This window comes from Paroedura picta, chromosome 10 (genome assembly GCF_049243985.1).
Source record: "Paroedura picta isolate Pp20150507F chromosome 10, Ppicta_v3.0, whole genome shotgun sequence".
NCBI lineage: Eukaryota > Metazoa > Chordata > Lepidosauria > Squamata > Gekkonidae > Paroedura > Paroedura picta.
The window spans coordinates 1181929-1191874 of NC_135378.1; the positions used below are offsets into that span (position 1 = coordinate 1181929).

The 9946-nt window shown below is 55.6% G+C and overlaps 1 protein-coding gene across 2 annotated transcripts in view; it reads right to left on the reverse strand.

Moving 5' to 3' along the window:
• HTRA3 (HtrA serine peptidase 3) overlaps positions 1-9569 on the reverse strand; it is a 54161-nt gene extending 44592 nt beyond the window's left edge. The window contains exon 1 of one of the 2 annotated variants that reach the window (XM_077301929.1): positions 9179-9569. In XM_077301929.1, the coding sequence (XP_077158044.1) occupies positions 9179-9566 (388 nt within the window). In that variant the 5' untranslated portion in view covers positions 9567-9569. The remainder of the gene's footprint in view (positions 1-9178) is intronic. The other variant, XM_077301930.1, reaches the window with a different exon arrangement.
• Positions 9570-9946: the final 377 nt, after the last annotated feature.

The window sequence follows — 9946 nt, forward strand, 5'->3', positions numbered from 1 at the left end:
GCTCCCAAACATCTGACAAATGTCTCTGTGGGGGAGTCTGGGCGGCCGTCCATGAGGAGATAAACCTCTAAATGGCCTCAATCTCCCATAAGATAAAAACATTGGGCACAGATATTAATTGGGCAGCTCAGGCGAAAGAAGTATATTTCAGATAATCAAGAGAAGGATCTGGGGCCAAAGGATCACCCATGCTGGAGCCACCCTTTCTTTGGCCTCCCTTTCCCTGAGAAATCTGTGGACCATTGCTGAGCTTTCATGCTGGCTGGAGGGAATGCTTTCCCCTCCGCAGAACTGGGAGATACCAGAACATTCTGTCCAGCCAAAGACTGTGTGCTGGGTTAACCTGAATCCCTCTCTCTCCTACTCTTCTCTTGCCCTTTCTAAAAATAAACAACGCTCTTCCTCTCTTGCAGTCTAACAATTCCGCTGCTCATGGTGTATTGAAACGTTATCAGCGGACACAACTCCGGCATTAACAGAACATGAAGCAGAATTCTTAGCACGGTTCTCAGAGAAAGGGCACCGTCTTGGACTACTAAGGATTTGGGCATTCTGTTTTCAAATGGCAAGTCAGAGAACACCTAATGGGGATGGTGAGTTTGTGCTAAGTGAAGCCGCTGAGTTTTAAATTTAATCTGTATTTCTATTATGCACATCTTCACCTATGATATGATGGTCTTGCATGCCAATAAAGGTTTATTGAGGTTGATTGAACTAATGCAGTTCCGCAGGGCTTGCAAGATGAAGCTTTTCCACCAGGCTTTTGGTTGTGGCCAGGTTAAGGAGATCTTGGGTCCCTCCTGTGATATTCTCCGACGACATCCAGCTACATCTTCCTGGGTAGGTGGTTTGACAGCTGGGGGGGGGGATTTTTAAGGGGAATGTGAGGTTGTTTTTATGCTTACTAGTACTGTATATTTTTTCTATTGCTTTAAATTGTTGTGAGCCATCACAAGCTGGCAGGGCCAAGAGCGGCGGCATATAATTATAATAACTATAAGAAATAATCTGTAACCACTCCACAAAGCGGTAGAAATAATTCAGTAAGGGGTAGTAGGTGGGTGGAGAAAGGGGCAGGGGTGAGTCCATGATAAAAACTCCCGACTGGCCGCTCTGATTGTCACTCACTCGGCCCAGAAGGAGACGCGGGGAAAGGCTTTGGTGCGGGGGAAGCCGGCCACTGCCGAGGGGAGCCCACCGCGGGCCCGGGGGTGGCAGGGGCCACCTGGCAGAAGACATCGGCTGTGACGCACGAAGGAGGGCTTCTGCCTGCAGGTCCAGCCTCCGGGAGAGGCAAAGGCGCCATGTGCCTGTCAGCCACGATCGCCACGGCTGTCCCGAGACGAGGATTCCTCCACAGAGCCCGCCACTGCCGGTGCCCGCAAGCCTGACCGCCCCCCAAGGGGGGGGGCGCTTGCCTGATGAGGTCGCCCTGCTGTCCCAGGTACGCTTTCCCGGCCCGCGCTGCCCTCGCCTCTTCCTCACTGCGCCGCCCCTAGACTTTGCTGTGTGACGACAGCACGCCGACTCCTTACTCTCCGGCATCCACCCGGTGGCCACCCCTCCGAAAGGACACAACCCCCTGCCCTGCCATGCCCTGTTGCCGCCTGACACTCGCCACCCCTGCTCCTTTTCCCCCCACTCGGGGGAGGGCCTGGCCCGCGGGGTGGGTGGGGGCCTGCTGGGAGCCCTGCCCGGGTCCGCAAGGTAGGGGAGTGTGTGCTAGCGTCCACTGTATTTAGCTTTACATCTAGTTAAAAAATAAATACAGTCTTTTTAGAATTTATGCATTTTATTTGTTTTTATTATTCTATTTGAAGCTCATCATTCCCACACAGTGGCTCACGGAAGGTAAAAACAATACCCCATGATAAAATCCCCCAAATAAAACCAGATAAGAACCCAGCCTTGGTGGCGGGAGCTCCCTCCCACAGTTCTCAGGCTCAGAGGGAACAACAGCAGGGGTGCCCCCATGACCTGGCTCGCTCCGGGAGGGACACAGATCTTAACTGATCTTGTCTCAACCCAAGACCCAGACGAGGAACGCCCTGGGAAAGTCCCTTCAGGGCCCTCAGCTCTCCCGGGAGCTCATGCCACCAGGTCGAGCAGGAGTGAAGCGTGTTATAGCTTTTAAAAAAAAATAAATGCTGAGTTCTTCACACCAGGCTCCCGGGGCTGCCATCTCCAGTTTGGAAAACCCCTGAAAATGTGGCAGCATGGTCTAGTGAAATGGGACTCTGGAGAGGGGCAGGAGCTCAGCAAAGGCGTGAGGTTTGGGAGTCTGTCTTCCAGATTGGTCACTTCCTACTTGAAAATTGAGGAAATGGTTGCTGTAGCCTGCAGGACCGATGTGGAACTTGGCAATCCTGTCGTTTAGTTCTGGTCTCAGCATCTTCCTCCTTTCCCTCATGTTATGTGTGGCAGGACTGGACTCTAGAGGCTGGCATACTGTCGCCAACAACCAATGGCACCCTTCAATAGTCCAGGCTTATGCCAAAGCCAGACACTGTTAGTCTGCCAAGACCCAGAAGGGCTAGACTCCATCTTCTCCCCAGTTTGCTCTCAGCCACAAGTTCCACCTGACAGCTGCAGCCTGAGTCACGTCTTGCCTTCCTCTCCCCCTACCCATTGTATTGCTGACCAGGTGGGCAGCAGAGCCACGTTTGCCTAGAGGCCTCCAGGCAATCTCTTTTGTCTCTCACCTCTGACTCATCCTGAGCCAATCCTTTCCCCACCTCCATCGCTAGACCCATTGAGACATGATGGTTCCCTTTCTTTGAGCTCATCGACACCCATCTCTGGTCCCAGCCAGGCCATTTCCCAATTTCTCACCCATGGAAAATTCCATTATGCCTCCACCATGCCCCTGTCACAGAATCACAGAGTTGGAGGGGCCATACAGGCCATCTAGTCCAACCCCCTGCTCAACGCAGGATCAGCCCAAAGCATCCTAAAGCATCCAAGAAAAGTGTGTATCCAACCTTTGCTTGAAGACTGCCAGTGAGGGGGAGCTCACCACCTCCTTAGAATCATAGAATCATAGAATCAGAGTTGGAAGGGGCCATACAGGCCATCTAGTCCAACCCCCTGCTCAACACAGGATCAGCCCTAAGCATCCTAAAGCAGGCAGCCTATTCCACTGCTGAACTACTCTGACTGAGAAAAACTTTTTCCTGATATCTAGCCTATATCGTTGTACTTGAAGTTTAAACCCATTACTGCGTGTCCTCTCCTCTGCAGCCAACGGAAACAGCATCCTGCCCTCCTCCACGTGACAACCTTTCAAATACTTAAAGAGGGCTATCATGTCCCCTCTCAGCCTCCTTTTCTCATTGAACTCTGTCTCTATCTTCCGGAGTATTTGCCAGTCCTCCCAATTTGGTGCCATCTGCAAACTTGATGAGTAGTCCCTCCACTCCCTCATCTAGCTCATTAATAAATATGTTAAAAAGTACCGGGCCGAGCCCCGAGCCCAATCACACCCCAATCACGAGATCAGCACAACGCCCTCTCCCAAAAATATATAAAAACTCTGGCTTTTCCAAACCAAAGTGTGCTTCTGATCCAGGACCCATTCAGAACACCCTACACGCTGGTCATGTCGCTCTCTGATCTCTACCTCCAGGACTGGTAAATATACTGATTGCAATCCTTTTCCTCCTTTATTTTCCTATCTGCTCGACTGTTTCTGTGCCAGATATACGTTTGTCTATTTCTTTTATTATTTTCTTTCTAATAAAGATTGTTCATCACTTTACTGTAACTACTTCTTGTCTGCCTTGATTTCTAAAGCAGTGGTCCCCAACCTTTATTAGGCTGGGGACCGGCAGGGCATCGGGCCGCGCCTGCGGGGACCGCGCCCACGCGGGCCACGCCCACGCTTCTGGCCGCGCCCGCGGGCCGCGCCCGCGCATCAAGCCGCGCCCGGCCGCGCCCGGAAGCCACGCCCGCGGATCGGGCCGCGCCCCGCGAGCCACGCCCGCGGATCGGGCCGCACCCGCGGATCGGGCCGCGCGGGCACGGCCTGCACGGGCGCAGCCCGGCCCTGATTCCCTCTTCCCGCCCTCCCGCAGTAAGTAGCTTCCCGGGCCGCAAGCTTGCGGCCTGGGAAGTTTTTTACTGCGGTGGGGGGGGGGGCGGGGAGAGGGAGCTGCGGCCCGGCGCCATGGCCTTCGCGGCCCGGCCCGCAGGTTGGGGACCACTGTTCTAAAGGGTGTAATCACCATGTAAACATTGGCAAATTGTCCTTAATGCTATGTTACCAAACCACTCACAAAGCAATTCCCCTCTGCTCGTGTCTTGGACATGTGTGTGCGTTTCTGGTAACACCGAACTCCCCTGCAAACACCTGGGAGGTATCTTAGCCTGCAATGTAGCACCCAACTAAAGGCCTTGGCACATCACTTCCTTGCCATTGGCCAGAAGCACCATGTGAAAAGGAAAACAGGACATGAGCTGTTCTTGTCACAGGAAAGAGGCACCAGTCCCCACCCCTGCCCCAGGCAGTTGCCATGAAAGTCGTGTGTTCACTGTGATTGTGAGAGAAACCCTTGCGTGTTCCAGCAGTCACTCCCCTGGGAGCATCACCCACCACTGCCCCCTAGCCCCCAGAAAAAGACTCCTCCATCTTCCTCCTGACACAGATGTTTGCAGCAGCTGCCTCAGATGCCCCCCCGTCTCTCTCATCATCTGTGGCACCTTTTATTTCTTCCCACAAATACCTGCACCCAGCTTCTTAGATTAACCCATACAAGGTTCATCCCCCATGATCCAGGAAGGGCCCCCTCCTGTTCCTGCTCACTCAGTGAACACGCAGGCAAATCCTAGCACAGAAGCTTAGTCAACAGAGTAAAGCAGTGGCTTGTATGGTAAAAGCAGAGGGGGCCTTCCGGGTGGGAGAAAGCCTTGCATGGCTTATGGCCTGAGGGGGCTCTCAGGGGCCTCTGGCGAGGAGGACGCGGGCTGAGGCTGGATGCCACAGATGGGCACTTTGCACTTCATTTCTCAACTGCTGCTGAGGCTGGGGCAGAGGACCCAGAGGACCTTGGGCTCAGGTGGGCTGCTTGCCAGCTGCAGACGCCGGGGCAGACGGGAAGCTGCAAGCGCTCTTCCCAAAGTAGCCTGCCTCTGGACCTGCCGATGTTGTGAAGGATGCAGGACAACACGCACACCGGTACCATGCGCCTTTCCTTGACACCCAGCACCAGCTTTATTCACGTGTTCACTCTCAGCGTGACAAGGCAGCTAGCAACACGAGAAAACTCCCCCCAATAATATGCCTGCCAGTGAGATCAGCGGTGTTTGTGTTGATGACTTTAGTATGCTGGCTGCTTCTCTGTTCAAATAATACGCATGCCAAATCCAATTTCTAATTTCATTTCCTTCTGCTTCTTCTCTCTCTGCTAGGCCCCCTTCCCTGGCCAGGGTTGTGCATAGACTTGTGCGCTTCGGCAGCCATTCAGCTGCTTCGGCAGCACCGGCCACTTCGGGCTTGAACAGCTGCCAAATTGGCCGAAGGGCACAAGCCTCGTTGGGTCTCGTTGTGGTTTTCTCTGGACACAATCACATTGTCCGGTGGTGGGCAGTGCGGTCAAGTCACAGCCATTCAGAGATGGATTTCCTTGGGTCTCCCTCCTCCAAGGGCTAACCGGGGCAGGGCCTGCTTCTCCTCCAGGACTGGGGCCAACACCGCTTTATAAAGTCCTAAAATATGCCAAAAACTGGGCCCGGTAACACCTTCAAGACCAACAACCTTTCCCAGGATGGACGCTTTCATCATCCCAGGATCAAAGCTCAGTTCATCAGTAGATGGATAAAGTTAACATGCTGGACACAACTAACCAAGTTGCCTTTTGTGTTCTTAAAACAGAAAATTAGTTTATGTTCATTAAGAATGTGAGAAATGGAATATATTTCAGGATGTCCGCAAATTTCTATACTTCTCCAGGGTTTACCAGGGTCTCTAAGTTTCCAAACCACAAAACAAAAAACATGGCTTTGAACACTTCACTGATTTCCTTTCATTTCATACAGTATTTCTATCCTGCCGTTTCCCAAGGGCTTCGGGGCGTGTCACAGCATGCCAAAATACGGACATTTTAAAATTCTACAAAAAATGTAAAATACACAAATATTAAAATTTAAATCACCTTCACAGCTTATATAAAATGGTAAAAAACCTACTGTGCTGGATGGAAGGTTCAACCTTAAGTGCAAAGGAGGGGAAACAGGCTAGATGAGAGTTTTCGTTTCTCAAATGGAAATTAACTGGATGGGTTTAGGCAGGACGGGCTCCAGCATGCTGACCTCACTCTGCTCTAGACCTCAGCCACAGGCCTGGCAGACGCCCCCGGCCTGGATCTCTTCCACCAGGGTGGGTGGGGCCAGGACCAGGAGAGCCTGGCTCTGGCGGGGGCCAGTCTGATTTCTCTGGGCTGGGATCCTGAGCTGCTAGCTGCTTGATCTAAGACAGGGCTAGTCAAACTGCGGGCCTCCAGATGTCCATGGACTACAATTCCCAGGAGCCCCTGCCAGTGAATACTGGCAGGGGCTTCTGGGAATTGTAGTCCATGGACATCTGGAAGGCCACAGTTTGACTAGCCCTGATCTAAGAGATCCCTGGCAGACATAACGAGAGCGGCATGTATGCTGGCATCCTCATCCAGGCCTTGCTCCTTTGCTCTTTTGCTTCAATAAGCTCCTTGCAGAAGAAACTGAACTTGTTCAAGATTTTCAGTTCCTCGGCTTCATCGGAGAAGGCAATCTAGAAGCCAGACTGAGAGTGGGAAGAGCAGCCATGAAGGAGCTGGAGAAGATCCTTAAGGGGCCCCGAGTATTCCCCATCACTAAAAACTGGGGATCCTAGATCAATTCAGGATCTGGCCTTCTAAAGAGCAGTCAGGGCTGATCTCCTCTAGGACTGACCGGTTTGTTCGCCTTGCAGTCCAAGGGACTCGCAAGAGTCTTCTCCAGCACCAGAGTTCAAAAGCCTCAATTCTTTGACGCTCGGCCTTCCTTATGGTCCAACTTTCGCAGCCATACATTGCAACTGGGAAGACCATAGCCCTGACTAGATGCACTTTTGTGGGCAGCGTGATGTCTCTGCTTTTTAGGATGCTGTCTAGATTTGCCATAGCTTTCCTCCCCAGGAGCAAGCGTCTTTTAATTTCTTTGCTGCAGTCCCCATCTGCAGTGATCTTGGAGCCCAGGAAATAAAATCTGTCACTACCTCCATTCCTTCCCCATCTATTTGCCAGGAATTGAGAGGGCCGGATGCCATGACCTTCGTTTTCTTGATGTTGAGTTTCAAGCATTTTTCACACACACACACACAAATTCCACTTATTGGGGGGGGGGGTAAAGCTATGGATTATTTGGGCCCTCGAGCCCCCGTGGGCACCTGCACTTCCATGCCCAGTGCTACGGTTGATGCTTTGCCTCCCCAGCTCCCCAGGGCTGAATGGAGGATCCTCCTTCTGCATGACTCAGATGCAGCCCCTCCTTTCAAAACAGAAATGTTCAAGACTTTTACTGCAAAATCACAAATAAGATTTCTTTTGGCCCCCACAGAAATCCAAAACAAATGTTTTGAAACTGTCTGCAGCCAGATGCAAACACGCCAGAAGAGAGACCTCCCCCCCCCGCCCTGAATGTTGCTGTTCCTGCTCTCCCTGCCCTGTGGGCTCCTCCACCTGGCCCAAGCCCTGCAGGGAGTGGAGGGGGGCCTGGGTCTCACCAGATTTCATGCAGATGCAGAACAGCAAACTGGACAGACGGTTCCTACGCACATGTCCTTGGCAGAAAGCCAATAAAAGCCAGCAAGTCTAAACAGATTTATAGTCTTACCACCGTCCCTTTAAAGTTGAACGCATTTCCCCCCTCCAATGAGAGCAATTCATTTTCAAACTAAGGCAGCGGCTCTCAGGCTGGAGGTCAGTGGAAGGACCCTTTCACGGGGGCCGCAGCAGGGCGAGCAGCACGGCCGGGGAGGGGGGCCGCCACTGTTGCTGCTCCCCCTGCAGGCGCCCGCCCATTTATATACAATTTATAACCAGTATATACCATCACCGTGAACAAAGAATCTCCATGCCATTGGTCAGCTTTGGTTTGATTTCTGTGAAAGAACGCTGGCATCATCTCAGGGTTGGGGGTCACCACAACAGGGGGAACTGGACTGAAGGGTCGCGGCATTAGGGAGGGGGAGAACCACTGGCCTGGGGGGTTTAAGGAGTGGCACCAGCAGCTGTTCTGCACATCTGGTGCCTCCACTGCTGGCTTTCTCAACAAGGGCTTTCCGGGTGGCCCTGGATGGGGTTCCCAAATGGGAGAGAGTTTATTCATTTTAGATGTATATATTTCAAATTGGTTAAATATTTATGGGGTGCTATGACCATATATGGTCATGTCAACCTGCCGGCCCCCTCCCCAAATGGCCACTGATGGTCCTGGAGGGGGTGGGGAGGGGAGGGGCGCTGGGTGGGCCTGCACAGGGCTCTGCTTCTCCAAGGGGGTTCTCAATGCGAAAAGAGTTGAGCAAGGCTGCTCTGCTGCCCCCCCCCCCGCGACCCCTGGACTGGTTTTCTATAATGGTCCCCATAGGCTATAATGGAGCAAAAAATAACAATGATCATCATCATCTAAACACACCCAAATATTTGCTGAATTTGAATAGCAGGCTGCTCTTGGGATTTGGAAACCCTGGGAAAGGCTGCTATTCTCCAGGTTCAGCATACCTGAACACACTGTGGCTGGTTTGGGTGTTTGTTTGTGTGTTTTGCACATCCCGAAGCAGCCATTTGGACCCACAAGCACTGAAGGGCCAGGGGTGAGTCGGGGCCCCTCGGAGCCCCCAGCCTCTCACCCTGGGCGTCCTGGAAGCGAATGACCCCCCTCCCTCTCCCCTCCCGCCCGGGATCTGGCAAGAGCGGCCCGCAGACCCCGCGAGCCGAGCCCGCCCGCCCGCCCGGACCAGCCGGCCGCTCCCAGGCCCCTGCAGCCCAGGCGAGGGCGGCGGCGGCGGGGCTGGGGCTGCCACGCTGGCTCCGCACAGGCTGCCAACCGCGCCGCCCCGCTGTCCGCTGTCCGCTCCGCCCGGCGGGCTGGCTGGCTGGCGGGCTGCGAGGGGCTCGTCGGGGCGGCGGCGGCGGCTGTCTGCCCGTCCCGCGCGGCTGGCTCTTACCGGCTCGGCACGCTCCGGCGGGGCCCTGCTGGACGGCGGGGAGGCCGAGCTGGAGGGCGCGGCGGGCGGCGGCCCGGAGGCGGCAGCGGGTGGCGTAGCGGCGGCCGTCGGTGCCGCAGACGGGCGCGCTGAGCTCGCACACGCAGGCGCCCAGGCGGCACCGCAGGCCGTCTCCGCACGCCGGGTCCTCGCGCCGCCCGCACGCCTCGCCCTCGCCCGCCGCGCACACCACGCAGCAGTTGCAGCCGTCGGGCACGTAGCCGCTCGGGCAGCCGGGGCTCGGGCAGCGGGACACGTCGCAGCGCGCCGGGCACTGCGCGCCCCCCGCCCGCCCCAGCAGCGCCGGCAGCGCCAGCAGCGCCAGCAGCACCCGCCGCGCAGCCCGCATGGCCCGCCCCGCACAGCCCCGCGCGCGAGCCCCGCGCCCCGCTCTCCGCCGCCCGCCCACGAGGCCCCGCCCCCGCCCACGAGGCCCCGCCCACGCAGCCCGCCGGCCCCACCGACGCGCCGCTCCTCCCCGGGCGCTGGCGGGCAGCTCAGCTCAGGCGGCGGCACAGAAGGCGGCCGCCTTCGCCTCCCCCCCCCCCCCCCGCCCGGCCCTACTTTAGCCCCCGCCTCGAGGCCCAGGCTCCGCCCACGGGGGAGGCGCCAGGGGGCCCCGCTGCGGCCCCGAGGCAGACCATCCCCGCAGATGGGCAGTTTTCGCCCGTTTTCACTGCGGGCGAGATGGGAGCGCTTTGGAGGGAGGGCCACGCATGTCCTTATGCC